We start from the raw sequence: 18,063 nt of genomic DNA, 5'->3' as shown, positions 1-18,063 counted from the left end.
CCCCACCCCCACAACATAACCCCCTCAAATACGGGGGGTTGATGATAATTTAGAGTGATATTGGATGGTTTAGAATTATATATGTGCATGACAGTGTACTTTTGGTCAGGGAAATTTTTGAATTTGATCAGAGAAAATGAAGCAGATTTTGCTGGGAACCCTGTAATAGACAATATAGTTTTAGTTCTAAGTTTGTGAACACAGTGAATGTGTTGTACATTAAAAGTACATGCATGATGTTTCTTATATATGGTATTAATTTTGTTCTCAATAGGATGGATCGTACAATTCAAACTGGGACCTTCTCTGTTTGGCCAAAAAATCCGGCTTTTTACAAATTACCCTGTTAGTCCAACTAAAAGGTTTGAGCGCTCAAAGTACAGAGAGATGACATTCATTGCAGAGAGCATCAACAAGGGTGACGATACTGCACTTTGTTGTCAAATAACGTATGAAATTGCTGGAACATTTCATTTTTTCTTCGAGCTGGAAAGGTAATTCCCAGTGCTATCATATTATTTGAATCTCACCCTCGTAATCAACTTTGTATATCACTATGCTATGCAGACTGTAGGGAAGGGTTTGTCTAAAATTTCTAAATTAATACCGAGGTGAATGTTGTCTTTCGTAATCATGTAAATTTGAGGCAAATGGCTTAAATGAGTGGTATTGCACGAGCGGCATCAGCACATACTGTGTGTTAGTACTGGTTGGTCATTTGAACAACAGTATGCACAGGGTTTTTTTTTCTAAATTGGCATGATTTTGAGCACAACACCAGTAGCATGATGTGCAATCTGTGCTCCTTATTTGATCTCAAGCTTATTTTTTTAAATGTCAAAATACTCCTACATAAGACTTGGCTGGTTTATTCATTGCCACATGTGGGTTGTCCTGATTACTGATCACTACCCATTCGTCTAATTATTTCTCGAGTGAATAAAACTTGTCATGATGAACTTGATGATAATGATACAATTGGTGATAAATGTGATTCACTATATCCAGTCTAATAAAGAAAGTATAGGCGTTTTCAGGAATGGGAGGTTGGTTTTTCTCTTTTGAGAAAGACAGGATTTTGTTTTTACTAATACTTAACCATAAATCACCTTTTAAACATTCCCCTGTAGAATTTCCAGCAAATTTTGGCCATGCCAGAACATGTTGCACTTGCATAATCATCATAGGCGTACGCAGAATTTTCTCGGGGGAGGGGGAGTTTACATTTTTCCTGCAAAATAACACTAATCTCTGCTTGAGGTGGGGCTAGAATCAGTGTCATCTTAAAGCATGGGGGCCTACCCGGCATGGACCGGGGGCCTCAAGCGAAGAAGGGCCTCACAAAAATAAGATCTGGTTGAAATTTTCGAGAATTTATTTGGTATGGGCCTCAAAAAAATTAATTGGCCCGGGGGCCCATGATACTCTTAAGCCGGCCCTGGCTAGAATCCCAAACCCTTTTTTTGCGTACACCAATAATAATCGTTGCATATTTATGTTGTCAGAATTGGACTTGTATCGTGTTTTACTTTTCCTATCATATTAACTTAAATATTTTAAAGGGAAAAAGACAAATGCCTGAATTTCCATGTTATGTGAGTATTGTGTTGGTCTGTTCTACGGAGACTTTCCTATTGTTTACTGCCAAAAACCTGTAATCCTGACTCATGTATCCTTGCATAGACCAGTGAAGGCACATCATTTGGGATATGAGAAAAACGTTTTTGTTACAGACCAGGTTTATTATAGAAGAGTTTGATTGAATTTTTTTTTTTTTTCAACAGATCAGCCAAACTTTTCTTTTTTTTAAATTTTGAATCGTGTAAAAATTCTATTGTGTTGAAAAATTTTCGTACCAATTTTGTTTGGTTTTTTTTTTCTGGATCATTCAAGCAAGCCAGAGGAACTGATTGGATCTGGGTTTATTCTGGTAGAACCAACTCTGACCTATGGACCAGACAATGAAAACCTGCCACTGGATTGTATTTTGTGCCAGACTTACCTTGCCAAATGCCTGGGTCAGTTTCCAGAATGGGAGCAGCGTCTACGAGTAGCTTCAGAGACGGGTTACAACATGGTGCATCTGACCCCGATTCAAGAGCTTGGTGCTTCAAATTCATCATATTCATTAAGAAATCAGCTCATCCTAAATCCAATTTTCAACACAAAAGAAAAAGCTTATGGTATAAATGATGTTGCAAGTCTTGTCGATAGGATGAAAAAAGACTGGAAAGTAAGCGAATGGAATCTTCTTTTTTTTTTAGTCATTTTATTGCTTGTTTATATTTTGTGAATATTTATTTCAAGCTTTTATAAATGTTTTTTTTTTCAATCCACCTCAATCTTTCTAAATTTTGGCAGAACAACAATGTCAATTACTGTGTAGTGTCTCATTTTGTAACATTTATTATAAAAACTGTTCCATTACTGTGAATGTAACATATACAGTGAAACCTGTATGAGACGGGAACCAGTCTTAAATGGAATCAAAATATAGTCTGTTCAATGATTAGTGCTTTTATTGCACCTTTATAAAACGGAAATCTGTCTAAAATGAAATATTATTTCAGTCTGTGTTGACGACTCAGGGTTGTTTAGTTTAAAATGGTTTAAACCTTGGTTTTAACCAAGTGGTTTTTTTTTCAAAAAATCAAATAAAAGTGGTCTAAATATCATTTTTTTTCCTTGGAAAATATCATATTGGTTCATTATTAGCCAAAATTTTTCATGTTTACCGCATTTTATATCCTTGGGGTACATTCTGATAGTATATCTTTAAATGACATAAGATTTTATAAGTGGTTTTTTTCAAAAAGTCTCATAAAAAAGTGGCCAGAATATATATATATTTTTCATATGAAGTATCTTAGTCATTTAAAGTTATATATAAAAGCCAAAATTTCTCATTCTTACAACATTTTCTAACCTTTGGCTACATTCTGATGCTCTATCTTTAGCAAATTCATGAATAAGGATTGCATCACACATCTAAATGTAGTGGTGTATTATCTCACAGGGTTTCTTTTTCACTTCACAAAGAAGCAACAGTAGTGACATCATCATGCTAGGGGCAGGTGGTCCTATAATTCAATAAAGACACCAGCTGTCCTTAAAGGACAGACTAGTGTACTAGTAGTTACATTTTACCTCAGGCATTTTAATTTTCTTTCCTATAAGAAGTAGCACATCTCCTACTGTATCTCCCAGTCTTAATATTCAATAGTTTTTTTGTTTTTTTTTATACTTTTATGGTAAGCCCAGTTAATCAAGGTTCTATTGTATAATAATAGATTTATGAAAAATAATCAGCTATATACAGGGTGATTATAATTTGAAGTTTTGATTCCAAAACTATTCAATAAGAACTGCTGGTCAGAATGACTTGAAAATTTGCATAGATACTCCTGAAGCAATGGAAGTTTCTTTTGCAAAAGGAAAAAAAGTGCAAAATGTGCAAGTAGATGATGCTGTACTTGGCCAGCAGTAGAATCTATTTTGTGCAACCACATCATTTCGGCACTTCCACAGCGTCAGTGTGTGGATAACTTCTATCAAGATGCACATTGCAATACCAGCAAAGCAGCTGCCGAAGACCCATTTTGACAGGATGCACCTAAACCCTTGCAACTTCTGGCTGTGGGGGGGGGGGGCTACCTGAAAATGTCATACACAGTGGTTAGATTGCTAACTTTGGCGAATTGCAATCTCCAGCACATCCCCTATGTGTTAGAAGTTCCTCAGGAACATTAACGTGGGGCGCGTTTGATTTAATAAAGCTGAATTGCAAGCACATCCACATCATAACCATGGCATACCCTGATATTTTGTTGAACAAGAATTTTTGTGCTTTTACCTCATAGCCAGAACACTGTCAACAACATATTTAACATTTCTTAAGTAAGTAGCAATTCTGGACGTGTGGGGTGTCGCATTGTCCTGCTGAAATTGTCAGAGTCTGTCGGAATGCACAATGCATATGAATGGGTGCAGGTGATCAGACAGGATGCTTACGTATCTGTCACCTGTCAGAGCCATATCTAGACATATCAGAGGTCCCATATCACGCCAACTGCACACGTTCCATACCATCACAGAGCCTCCACGCTTGAACAGCCCTCTGTTGACATGTAGGGTTCATGAGGTTGTCTCCATACCCGTACACGTCCATCAGCTCGAAGCAATTGGAACCGAGACTCGTCAGACTAGGCAACGTGTTTCCAGTCCTCAACAGTCCAATGTTGGTGTTGTCGGCCCAGGCAAGGCGTAAAGCTTTGTGTCGTGCAGTCATCAAAGGTACACTAGTGGGCCTTCGGCTCCGAAAGCCCATATCGATGATGTTTCGTTGAATGGTTCGCACGCTGACACTTGTTGATGGCCCAGCATTGAAATCTGCAGCAATTTGCGGAAGGGTTGCACGTCTGTCACGTTTAATGATTCTCGTCAGTCGTCGTTGGTCCCGTTCTTGCATGATCTTTTTCCGGCAGCAGCGATGTCGTAGATTTAATTTTCTACCGGATTCCTGATATTCACGGTACACTCGTGAAATGGTCGTACGCGAAAATCCAAATTTCATCGCTACCTCGGAAATGCTATGTCCCATCTCTCGTGCGCCGACTATAACGCCACGTTCAAACTCACTTAAATCTCGATAACCTGCCATTGTAGCAGCAGTAACCGATCTAACAACTATGCCAGACACTTGTTGTGTTATATAGGCGTTGCAGACCGCAGCAACATACTCTGATTGGTTCTATATCTCTTTATTTGCATACGCATGCCTGTACCAGTTTTTTTGGCTCTTCAGTTTATAATATATATATAATGATTAATAATGACATTAAAAGAATTTTCAAACACACAGTAATCCATTGAGTTAAGCAAAAATAATTAAATTGCAAAAGTTGGTTTCTGTTAAAATGTAAGAAATAATTAATATCAGAATAGTGTTAATTACCATTAATAACCATTTTATTTTAATTATTTATTACAAGTTTCAATGATTTTTCAGAAATTTTATTGTTTTTAATGTTAATACTATTTAAAACAAAAAACTTTTTTAAACCAAAAAAACCCGGTTTTTTTACCAACCCTGGTTGATGTTTCGTTTCGTACAGGTTTCACTGTATAAGGAATCAAAAATAACAGGTTTCTTATACATGGATAATATTATGGATACACATTACTTGCACACAATTTCTTGCAATTTACTATGGAAGTTGCTCTGTTGATAATAATGAACTTGATATAGCTCGGTGTTTTTCAACCTTTCTGAACCCAAGGACCAGTAAAATGTGATGGCCACTTGTGTCCCGTATTATGGGGCATTCCTGTAATTTTGTTGTACCTGTTTTTTTTATACATTTGTCTCGTTTTTCCCATTTATTTGAATTTGGAATATTTACAAGAAGTCGTGAATATACACACTTATTTGTCTTCATAATGTATAACTTATATTGTGATAATTATATGGCATACCCTATTTAATATCCTAGTTTAATTATTTTATTTTTTTTAATGAAATATGGTCATTAGGGTGGATCAAAAATTTTTTTTTTTTCGAAATTGCTATTGTAATAGAATTTAAAATATGCCTTTATGTGAAGAAATGCCATTCCTAACTTTTTTCCCCAAAATTCAAACTTCTTGAGGTTCCTCATCGCCCCTGAAGTTTTACGCATGTGTGGAATTCTGTAAGATGTCACAGCAGAGGAGGCTTTCCTATTCCCCTGAATACGTGATTCATTCAGTGACCTCGATGTTTTTCCCTTGTTTTCAGTGTTCATTTGCAATCTCTTACTCCTTAACTGGGAGGGTGTATAGCAGTCAAAATGACGACCAGAAGCTTTTATTGACATTTTAGGAAATCCTAAAGAGTTGGATTCTCGGGTCTTGCCCACCTATGGCGATATTATGCTTTGTTGTTTGCTGACTCAACGCAATACAAAGGCACAACAATCAAGAAAAGGTCCAGCTATTGCAGACATTCTTGAAATTATCGTGCCAAAGATAGAAAATATTTGGAAAATTCAATTCTTACAGCTTGAATTCTTACGGTTTCTCACCAACGGATATGCAAAATTTTCAAAGACTTTTACTGTAAATACAAGAATCTTCAGAAATATATGAAAGCAAGGAAAGATTCTCAAATTTTCAAGTTGAACTTGAAATCTTTTCAGTGCGAAGAACGGAAATTGTTTGACATTGCAGCATGCAAATGGGATTTTGAAGAGTTTAAGTGTGACAAGTTGAGTAAGGTTCCAAATTTAGAGCAAGATTTCTTGCAATATCAAAAAAGTACACGCAAGATGGCCATTGGTCGAGTAGATGTCCTAACAACAAAGAAATTGAAGAAACAATGATTATAGTTTCGTCCCCACCCCATCCCCCCAAAAAAGGGGTTATTTTATATATATATAATGTTTACATAGATTTTTATAATGTGCACTTATAAAAAAAGTCTTTTTGCTCGACCTTTAGGGTCTGTGAGGAACCTTAAGATATTAAAATATTTTCCTAGATTTTTGTATAACGTCTTAAAACCTTGAAAGGCATCTTTTGAATACAAAGGCAACATCAATTTCCAAAAAAAGTGAAAAAAACACCCTTTTTCCGTCCACCCTAATGGTCATCTCATCATTTGAATACTTTTTTTCGTATAAAAATTTTTTAACTGATTTGTAGCAGCCGTTTATTTTCCCTTATTTCAGCAATTTTAGCAAATTTCATTTAAGGTAATGAATTGCATTTTTCAGCTAACATTAGAGATTTTCCCAGATTTAAGATTGCATTTTCCTCTGTAATGGTGAACATTCATGTTACTACACACTATTTTGTTGTATAACATACGTTACTACATGTAAACGTATGTTATACAACAAAATAGCACGTACTGAAGGAAAAATTATTCTTCCATTATGATTGGTAAGCCTAGTAGTAATAATAACGATATGGAGTTGTATAAAAATTATATCTGCATACGTTACTACTTGTAACGTAAATTTTATATAACTCCAAGTTGTTATTATTACTAATAAGCTTACCAGTCATAATGGATGAATAATTTTTCCTTCAGTTAGAGTAAAAATATCAAGTCTGCCTGCAAATTACCGGTAAAATTGACACGAACTACCTCTGGTCCGTGGACCATATATATATCTTTGATGAAAATGTTTTTTCAAAATTTTAAGCCCAAAAAATCAGGAGGTTTGTTATGCACATTAAAATATGGTACTCATTCAAGAAAAAAGTTTTAATAGTAGTAATCAGTACATAAACTCAGTTATAGCAATAATTCAGCTATTACGTCAATAGGCCGAGGTTCCAGCTGATTCCTATGAAGAATTCTGTAAATGAAGCGGACTTATAGCATCAGCCCTCAGATCTAATGATCCTATAGTGTAAGAATTCACTATATTGCACATGTTGACTTATAAAAGACTTTATTATTTATTTATCACTGTTAAAATTACTATTAATTAAACTTAACTATTTACATCACAATCAAGAAAGAATACATCCGAACATTCAGAAGTCTCGACTCTCCGAGACTCTCTCCTGGGAATATAAACATATTTTCCCAGCATTCAGCGACAATTGTTTATGACTAATGCCATCTGCTGGCTGTTGGTTGCTATGTAATAGTATCGCTACAGAGTATCCCCCAGTGAGTGGGGTGAACGATACATGAAATTACTGTGAAATATATATATGCATACGAGAGTAACATAAAATATGGTAATTTTTTTTTTTCTGGATTGGTTATTAAAATTGATTTGGATTATGTGAAGCAAAAAATATATACACACACACGCTAAGAATTGCATATATAAAAAAAATTAAGTATAGAGCAAAAAAAATGATGTATGCATAGATTGATTATATGTAGTTGTCATTGATTACTGTAAATGTGGCAACATATCTTTTAGTTGTACGTTTTGCAACTGATTGTTCAGACTGTTCTGATTTTGTTACAGGTTCAGAATGTTTTGTTGTATCTGAATTTTTCGTTCCCACAAATTCAGGTTTTACTCAATTAATTGACACTTCGCCTGTTCGGAAGTTCTATAGTCACTGTCTTGTCATCTCTATCACTATGTAGTCCTGTGTAAGGCTGCGATAGTGGTGGACGCACAGTATCACAGTATAACACTCAAAGAATATGTGTGCAATCTTCCAGAGATTGATGGGCATACATCACTGCTTGACCATGTGCTGATGTATTCACAGGCTTTAATTTACTCGTCTTTTCTCTGTGTTCCGTCGTGAAATTCAGAGAATATGTTGGTAATGGCTTTGAAGAGTCTGAGGATAACAGAGAGAGAGAGCTGGTAGACTTAATGAAGTACCATACACAAGTTCTGATGCACTAGCTCGGATGTCTGGTTTTATTGCTTGTCTGATACCTAACAGCACTATGGGTAGTATCAGTCCAATTTTGGTTCTCGTGAGCTTTGATTGCCGATTTCAAATGACAGTGGAATCACTCAATTAGTCCATTGGATCTTGAGTGAAAAGCTGTGGAGTGAATTCGATTTGTGCAAAAAAAGTGAGTTCCTTGAACAGATTTGACTCAAATTGATCTGTAGTGATAGAAGGACAACCAAATCTGTTAATCCAGCCCGTAAATAGTGCTTTGCACACTGTTTTGACATTGATGTTAGGAATCGGGACAACTTCAGGCCATCGGCTGTATCTGTCTATGATGGTGAGACAATATTGTATTCCTTGTGACATAGAAAGGGGTCCTATGATGTCGATATGCAGATGTGAAAAACGTCTATCTAGAGTTCCTAGTTGTGCTCTTGTGTGAATTTTGCACCATGTGTTGAATTTTGGACCTTTGGCATTGTGTACACTGTCAATACCTTCTAGAGCAGGAAGCCTTCTCTCGCGATATTTTCGATGCTGTGACGTCACCACACTCCGGCTTAAACTAGAAAGAGAATTTCTTCTCCTCTGCATTCTCCCACGATCCACGCTCTGCTTCTCCCATCGCCATTAAAACATCAGGTTGTAACGAAGGCACGTGGTCGTCGATTAGATATTTTTTTACAGAAATATGTCTGACCCGTATTGCAGAGAAAATTATCTGCCAGGACCAAAAGTATCTGTATTTTATTTTCCGAAATGTGAAGATCTGAAGAAGTGGTTGAATGCCATCCAAAGAAAGGACTTCGTACCGAATGATCGCAGAGGTGTAAGTGCTCATTTCCTAACATTATATTGTTTTATTCTTTAAGAAAAATTTAAAAAAAAAAACAACAGAATGCAAAAAAATCAACTCCGAAATTAATAATAGAGATGGGACAAATATTCAGCTAATGTTTTGGCCAGATATCAAATATTTCGTGGCCGAATATTAATTTCCTTAAAATTCATCACAATTGTAAATGAAATTGGTGTTTTTAATTAAAAAATGAAATTATTGGTAATTTTAAATATTGAATTTTAAGTATGGAATTTTTTTTTATTTCAATAGAGAGATATTGAAAAACTGGTAATTGGGAGATATTGCCATGATACTGACAAAACTTGACAGATACATAGTACATTAATATTACAAAATGATTTTTGTTTTTAATTAATTACAATTTCATATCCAATCAAGGAAATGTAAATCATTATTTACTCCTAACTAGTAATGCCCCATATAATTTATGAACTAGTATTTAACTAGTTATAATAGTAGTATATTATGTATAATTTACCAGCAGATTATTTGTCCCATCTCTTATGGAGAACAAGTAATGGTCAGAGACTAAATTAATTTCATGTTATTACCAATAGCCATCAGTCTGATTATGCTTATTTTATGTCTAGGTATGTGAACTGCATTTTCTGGCCACGGATTTGGTAACAGAATCTTCGGCTTTTGACAGAAACAGTAGTAATACTTTAAAAGCTCCGTTGAAAATTAAGAGAAGAGAGAACGCTGTGCCATGCATCTTCGAAGGATATCCCTCAACTTCTATGGCACTTCCTATTGAACGAAGGTTATCTCCAAACTACAAAAAACACTGAAAGAATGAACGCTTAAAAACGGCCCTTGAGGAAAGTGTGACTGATGCAGCAACATTTTCTCAACAGAGACAAATCAGCAGTACGGAAGATCTACAGTGATGTGTTGAAACATTTGGTCTTGACAATTTTGATGAAGTGTCAAATCAGTGACAAATTTTGTGTTTATCATTTGGATATACAACCATACCCTCAGATTTCGCATTCAGTGGTTGTAAGTAATCTTAATGTTTCCGTTTATCTAAAGAGTACTGCATTGAAAACAATTTCAAAATTTACCCTCCCATATAAGTTCACAAATTTCAATGACTTAATTGATATATTAGACACACTTAAAAGTATGAATCCTATGTGTGAGGAAAATTCCTCTAAAATAGATTTCTTCAATGATGCTCTGTCTTGTTTGAAGACTGGTGAAAATGAATTACTGATAAATTTTATAGAGGAACAAATTAAGATTAGTCGTTGTGCAAAAAACAACTTTAAATACTCTAATGACATCACAGTATTTGCTACTCTGTTACATTAAATTTCGCTACAAGCGTACAAATTTATAAGATCTAGCAATAAAATGATACTGCCTCATCCATCAACTTTGAGGAGAATTAGTCAGCGACTACCAGTTTCACCAACCGAGGAGGTGAGTCAAAATTTCTTGATATACATAAAAGCCAGAGCAAAATATATTTCTGATGAAGATAAAAAAGTTATTCTCCTTGTTGACGAAATTTACATAAAACCTTATTTTGATTACAAGGGAGGTTCTGGTGGCATGGCCTTCAATACAGAAGAAGCTGCAAAGAGTGCTTTTGTGTTTATAATTTCCAGCTTAATGTCCTTTTTTAAAGAAGTGCATATTTCACCTGTGTTCAATATAAATCATGTATTGTTACATAATGTTATCCTAAGTTATTTTAGGTTTAGAAAATATTGGTTTCACAGTTATTGGTGTTGTCACTGATAATAATGCTATCAATAGAAAAGCAATGAGCTTGTTCACAAAGCCACATAAGAATTTATATATGTATCCCCAGCCTCAGTGTCCATCTAGACCACTATTTTTTGTTATAGATAGTGTGTATTTGTTAAAAAATATCAGAAATAACTGGTTGAATCAAAGAAATGATTGCAAGTGCTATTTTTACCTGAACTTTGATGTTTCAGTTGACAATTTTTGTACAGCATCATTGAAACAACTGTATGACAGACTCTGCAAATGTTGTCTCATTTGCAAGAGGGCTAACATGGAAATCTCTGACCTTCTAATTTAGAGAGACAAAACATCAAACTTGTACTCAGTCTTCAATTAGTTTGTTTGCGAGGCTTTAAATACAGTATATTGGGTCCAGACAGAAATATCCCTCATTTTACTGATACTGCTGAATTTATTAAAGTAATCACAGTAATCAGATAATCATAATCATATCATATATAGTAATCATATCATATATAGTAATCATATCATATATAGTAATCATATCATATATAATATAATAATCATAATCAGAGTAAGCATAGAGAAGTTCTTGTAAACAAAGCTTTTACCACCTTGGACGAGTTTGAAATTTTAGGAAATGTATATGAATGTTGTAATGGTCATAGGAAAGCTGATATTGCTAAAAAAATTGTATGGATTTCATCTAATATTTTACTCAAAAATCTGTGTATGAATAAAAATGATTTGGTGACAAAGAAAAAAGGGGAAATTAGGAATGAAAAATGTGCAAAGAGGAAACTTGAGTGTTTCGATCAAGTTTGGTAAATATATAAGTAATGGGCCAGGCCACTTAACATTTCATTAGTTAGCTCCCAAACTTGAAATAATATTTACTCAATTACTTTTCAATATCAGTCAAACATTTATCCATCATTATCAGCTCAAAATTTCAAATTCACCTTAAATTCGTTTTTTATTTTTAAATCTTTGAAATAAGTGTCTCATTACTGGTATATTTCACACCTCCCCTTTTTTTTTTTAAAAAAAGTTATACATAAATGATGGTGGTTATGATTTTAGTTGTTCACAGAAAATTGGCATGAAGTTCTGAATATATATATATATTGCTCACATGCTTTCATGAAAAAACTTAAATGCTCAGAGTGGAAAGAGTATCTAACTACTGAAAAGAAATGTTTTTAAACAATGGAAGTTTCATAATCATACAAAATTTGGTTAAAGGGGTTTGTCGTGTCCAACTCCTGTAGTTGTTAGTTATGTTCTATATAATTACATTATAACTGAGAAACTAAAAAATGATGTTGAATTCATGTTTAATGCAAATGTTCAATTAAAGATTGTTTTTCGATTCTAGCAAGTTTTATTTATTGTGTAATTCCATGTGTGTAGTGGAAAACATTGGATATAATTTTCGCTCCCCAGCCTAAATAATATATGAACCTGATATTTATAATCTTGAACATAGATCACACTTTGCTTCATAACATGAAGCAAGAAAATTTAGTCTCAAAATTTATCTACGTATTCTTGGTTTTTTTTTTCTGGCTTATTTCTAAAGAATCTTCGAATAAAAATTAATTTTTAAGAGAAGTTATAAATAAAACAATTTTATATGCAAAGAAGAAATGGTGGCATATATTGAAAAAAAAAAATTTTTGAAATAGATTTTTACTACTTTAATGTTATGCATTTGTGTACGAATGAGAATCATGCAATCTATATCTAATCCACAGTTTACATTAAAATTTTCTGGAAAGAGTAAAGCAAAGCATATTTATTTGTTCATTTGTTCTTTTTTTCTTCCTTTCAATAAAATACACATTACATGAAAAGTTTGTATATATATTTTTTTAAACGACAAAATATATAGTGAATATTGCATATGTCTAAATGAAAAATAAAGGATATTTTATATATAGTTGAATTTTGGTATTCAATGGATATTTTTTTGGTTAAAATCAACAAATGAAATTCTGAAAAATTAATTCTCTTGGGGAAATTTTTATGTCAAATGGTAATTTTTTCAAATGTTAAGTTTTCGTAAAAACTCTGGCTTTAATTGATACTTGAAAATAATGTTGAGTTATAAGTATAAACTCGTCCATTCGAGTGCTCAATTCTTAGCTAATTCAACCTATTTTTTTTTATAAGGAAAAAAATATAATATATTGCAGCGGGGTGGGTAAAAAAAATATATAACGGCGTTACACAGTGCGTGGTGCTGCTGGAAAACAATCTTACAGGGAAGACGATTCTAGGACGGAATTCGATGACGTCACGAATCTCGGGGTCAGGCCTTCTGCTCTAGTAGGTATTGACACTGTTGCTCTAATAGCTTAATAAATTTCTGCATATTGGGCCATATATATTGGACATATCAGTTTACTTGTGGCTGAAGCCTCTAGATGGGAAAAGGTGATGAAATCGCCAAAAAATACCATGTTTTGCATTGAGATTCAGGTACAAATGGTCTAGGTATAGCAGTTGACATGTCTCAATAGATATTTGTATCTGCTAAAGGAAATGGTATCAGTTCTAATTTACAAAAAAAAAAAAATTCTCTTTCAAGTAAGTTTGTATTTCAGGATCAGTTGATTGAATTTTAGCAAATTCCCTGAAATCTAAATCTGGTGCTGATTAAAAGAACTAACTTTGATGTTTTGAGAGGAAGGTTAGTGGAAGTTTTCAAAGACCGGTTGGAATCGGTACGGGTGGTAAGTCAATGGAAAGAATTTAATACGAAGCTGTCCTCTGTTTTGCATGACATCATACCCTTTGTTCGAAAAAAGCGTGTTTGTACATTGAACCCTCTATGGTTCACGGATAGCGTGCGTAACCTTTATCTTGAAAAGAAAAGAGCATTCAGAGAGTATAAAAGTGGACGAGGTGACCTATCATTGTTTACTGATAAGAGAAGAGTGTTGAAGAAAGAGATAAGGGATAATAAAAAGAAAGTTGAATCTAGGTTGGCAGATTACATTGGCTCTGACCCAAAATCATTTTTTCGATACATCAATAATGGATGTAAGGGGACAGTTGGCCCTCTCTCTATAGGAGGGTCTAGCGTAGAGAGCAATGTAGGCATGTGTAGTGCTTTCAATGACTTTTTCGCGTCGGTTTTCAATAGGTATAATGATATTCAATGTACTGGTGTTGCATGGGGTAATAAAATCCTCAACGATATTCAAGTAGAGGACGTGGAGGTCTTAAATCCTCTAAAAAAATGTATGTGCAAGCAAAGCACCAGATGATATCTACCCCAGGGTCCTCAGGGAATGTGCTAATGAAGTGTTGGGGCCAGTCGCACAGATATACAGGAGCAGTGTTGCTGAGGTTATCATCCCAAGGGATTGGAAACTTGCTAACGTTGTTCCGATATTTAAGAAGGTTAGTAGAGAAGTGGTGTCAAATTATCATCCAGTGAGTTTGACGTGCTCCCTCTCGAAAATTTTGGAAATTATCAAAAGGCAGTTTGTGAAGTGGATAGACGAGAATAATGTATTGTCGGATAATCAGCATGGGTTCAGGAAGGGGAAGTCATGTGTGTAACTAACCTCCTTTGCTTCTATGATCACGTGACGAAGACTTTGGGTAAGGATAAAAATGTAGATGTTGTTTTCCTTGATTTCTAGAAGGCATTCGATCGTGTCCAACATGGTTAAACTCTTGAAGCATTTACAAGAGATTGGAATTGGGGGCAACTTGCTCGATTGGATAGAATCGTGGTTAAGGGATAGGTCGCAACAAGTTAAGGTGAACTGGGAATTCTCTGGTCGGACAGGCGTCGCAAATGGAGTTCCTCAAGGAAGTGTCCTTGGCCCCATACTTTTTTTCACTTTTTATCGATAAATTCGATCAGGGTATCAATGGGATTACCAGAAAATTTGCAGATGACGTGAAACTAATTGGGGTAATTGTGAATCAAAGCGATAGATAGTCGCCCCAGACCAACCTAAATAGGATAGCAGCATGGACAAATGAATGGAGCATGACGTTTAGCATTGATAAGTGCATGGTCACTCATTTTGGTTCGAACAACCCACGGTTCGAGTTGAATGGTGTCACTATCCCGGATGCAACTAGGGTTACCGATTTGGGAATTCTCATTGACGAGCGCCGTAGGTTTTCTGAACATTGTTCAGAAAATCGAATAGAATGCTTCGTCTCATTTTCAAAAAGGTCTCTTCGCGTTCTCCTAAAGTCATTCTTCCGCTTTTTCAAGGCTTAGTTCGTCCTGAGCTGGAGTATGCTGTAAGGTTTTAGTGACCATACCTGCAGAGGGACATAGACTTGGTTGAAGGGGTGCAGAGAAGAGCTACGCGTGTCCTTATTAGCACAAGGGGCTTGAGTTATGAAGAGAGACTTCATTTTTTGAATATGTTTGCATTGGATGAATGCAGGTGTCGAGGAGATATGATCAAAGTGTTCAAAATTTTCAATGGAATGGATAGGATGGACCATGAACTTTTAGTACACCGCCAATCGACTGCTTTTACAAGGGGACACCAGTATCGATTGGTAAGGGACAATGCAAGGTTAGGTTATGGTGTCGCAGGGAATTAACATCTCTAATAGGGTTGTCAATAAATGGAATGGCTTATCCCCGGAGTTTTTAAATTGTAACACAATTGACACGTTTAAAAAGAAATACGATAAACATGTTGGGTAAATCGAGAAGCTGTCCATACTTAGAATAAGACAACCATAATGTTCTTTATGGGCATATATTGTTTATAATTTTTGTCAGTGTGTTTTTAATTGGGTTGCGGTATTTTTGAAATATGACATCCATATTTGCTATGGGCATCTTTTTCTCAGCCACCTCGTTGGGCATTTTGCCTGTTGTGGCGTTGTATTTGTATAAATTGAATCTACCTCAATGCGACTTAATGCATCTGCTACGACATTGTCGGTTCTTTTTTTATATCTTATATGAGTTAAAAACAGATGTAAAATCAAGTTGGTGAAATTGTCTTGGAGCATTTTTTTCGGTTTTGTTTGGAAGCAAAAATTTATGGCTTCTGATCTGTAAAAATAGAAAAATTTCTGCCTTCTAACATGTAACAAATTTTTCTTATGGTAGTATAGATTGCAGATAAGTCTTTATACAATACAAATACAACGCCACAACAGACAAAATGCCCAACAAGGTGGCTGAGAAAAAAATGCCTATAATAAATATGGATGTCATATATTTCAAAAATACAGCAACCCAATTTAAAATGCAATTACAAACAATATATATACATGATGAAATATTATCAATATTATATTATCAACCTCTATCATTGGTTGACCATTTCTTTTTGGTGTCTGATAGTTTTTGAGAAAGAAATGCTATCGGTGCCCATAGGTGGTCAGTATATTACATTAATGTGCTACCAACAGCGTTAACTGTGATACAAAATTATGCGCCTAGCTTTGCATGCTGTAACAAAATGGCTTGAGCAATGCTTGTTTTGCATCGTAAGAAGCCATTTCAGCCTCAGGGTTTCACTGTAGTTTGTCAGCTTGATTGCATGTTTTGGTTGGTTTGTATTTCTTTTTATTTTGCCAACCTTGAAGAAATTTAACTAATGGAGGTAATATTTCCGCTGCGTTAAGCATGAATCTCCTATAGGAATTAAATGGACCTGAAAATCTGCATAATTGCGTTAATTTCTGGACGAGGAAAATCTTGTATTACTTTAACACGATCTGAAAGTGGTTTAATTCCCTGCTCTGAAACAAAGAAAAATCAATGTTATAAACACCAAAGATGCATTTTGATGGTTTAAGACTTAAACTAAACCATAATGATTTAGCCTATCGAAAAGTTCACGCAGGTGTTTGAGATGTTCATCTGGTTCTGAAGCAATCAGAATATCATCCAGAAATGCATAGGCAAACCGTGAATAACTTCATCAATGAATTGTTAAAATTTTGCGGCGACATTGCATAGCCCAAATTTCATTCTTGTACTTTCATACAGACCAAAAGGAGTAGTTATGGCAGTTTCACTAGTAAGTGTAATGAGCCAGTATTGCCACATGACGGTGTGGCCTCCTGACTTCAATGCACAATTGCTTTTGTGGTGTTTTTCTATTAACTTCTTTGAATTTGCGCTTATCACACTGATGAAATATTTGATTTTTCTGTTGATAAATCTAGATCACATTAGTATTTGGCAAGTGATAATTTAGTGACTTTCCGTTAGATTGAAATTCAAAGTGTGGCTCATGTTCACAGTAGCTGTTATGTGGACTGTACAATTGATATGTATCTGATTTCTTTTGCAGTTGTTAAGTATAGTGGATGTCGTCCTGAATCACACAGCAAACGAGAGCGAGTGGTTGCTTGATCATCCAGAATGTGCATTCAACTTGCAAAATTCGCCGCATCTGAGACCCGGCTATTTGTTGGACAGAGTCTTGTACTACTTCAGTTTGGAAATAGCCGCGGGCAAGTGGGAGAGCAGTGGAATTCCTCCTGTGGTTAATGAGGAACATCACTTAAACGTAAGATGCTTTTCAAAATGATATATGCTGTAAATATCACATACAATTGGCATTCAAATGTCTGATTGATTATCCTGTCTGTTCAGATTTCTCAGCATAGATTTTGGATCGCATTTTCAAACTTACCACATTGGTACATCACTGTTTTTCTTATTCAGTTGAACTGAAATTCTGTACAAATTATTTTATTTAGTTGAAGATTAAAGTTTCATTTCTTTTCATTTAATGTTTAATTTTCTTTCTTTAAAAAACTGAAGGTAGTCATTTTCTACTATGTATATGCAGCATAGAAAAAATCCATCATTTTGAAAATGTGGCACCACTCAGGTTTAGAGCTTTTCCGAATTTTGAATGGCAATTGCATGATTTACATAGATGGGGTCCACGTAATTAGCCAAAGATTGTTCTGTAAACTTTTGCTTTTAACCAAGATGAAATAAAATGATTTAAAATAAATCAGCCTGCACCATATCTTCTAAAGGAATCATGGTTGGCTTGAGGAAGATGGGCTTGCGAAGTGAATCATTTGAGTTAACATTACTAAGTTTGATTCTCTATACAAGTGTTTTGGATTGGAGTCTCGGAACAAAT

The 18,063-nt window shown here is 34.9% G+C and overlaps 2 protein-coding genes across 2 annotated transcripts in view; both read left to right on the top strand.

The window, feature by feature from the left end:
- The window catches only part of LOC149083485 (glycogen debranching enzyme-like), a 116,768-nt gene that overhangs the window by 12,026 nt on the left and 86,679 nt on the right, over positions 1 to 18,063 (top strand). Inside the window, exons 3-5 of the mRNA XM_089234006.1 lie at positions 275 to 494; positions 1,894 to 2,233; positions 17,254 to 17,472. Coding sequence (XP_089090132.1) covers positions 275 to 494; positions 1,894 to 2,233; positions 17,254 to 17,472 — 779 coding nt within the window. The remainder of the gene's footprint in view (positions 1 to 274; positions 495 to 1,893; positions 2,234 to 17,253; positions 17,473 to 18,063) is intronic.
- On the top strand, positions 8,965 to 10,122 carry LOC149083486 (uncharacterized). The gene is made up of 2 exons (XM_089234007.1): positions 8,965 to 9,196; positions 9,820 to 10,122. The coding sequence occupies exons 1-2, from the start codon at positions 9,059 to 9,061 to the stop codon at positions 10,018 to 10,020; spliced, it is 339 nt and encodes a 112-aa protein (XP_089090133.1). The 5' UTR covers positions 8,965 to 9,058; the 3' UTR covers positions 10,021 to 10,122.

Source organism: Pholcus phalangioides, unplaced genomic scaffold (assembly GCF_987345545.1).
Source record: "Pholcus phalangioides strain wild (caught in Gottingen) unplaced genomic scaffold, Ppha-v1.0 ptg000008l_1, whole genome shotgun sequence".
Lineage (NCBI taxonomy): Eukaryota > Metazoa > Arthropoda > Arachnida > Araneae > Pholcidae > Pholcus > Pholcus phalangioides.
This window is presented reverse-complemented; position numbering and strand designations above follow the sequence as displayed.

Excerpts from the sequence above, each read along its gene's own strand:
- LOC149083486 (XM_089234007.1), top strand. The coding sequence starts at position 9,059 with ATGTCTGACCCGTATTGCAGAGAAAATTATCTGCCAGGACCAAAAGTA. Across the intron at positions 9,197-9,819 it reads TACCGAATGATCGCAGAGGT|GTATGTGAACTGCATTTTCT; the intron begins GTAAGTGCTCAT and ends TTTTATGTCTAG.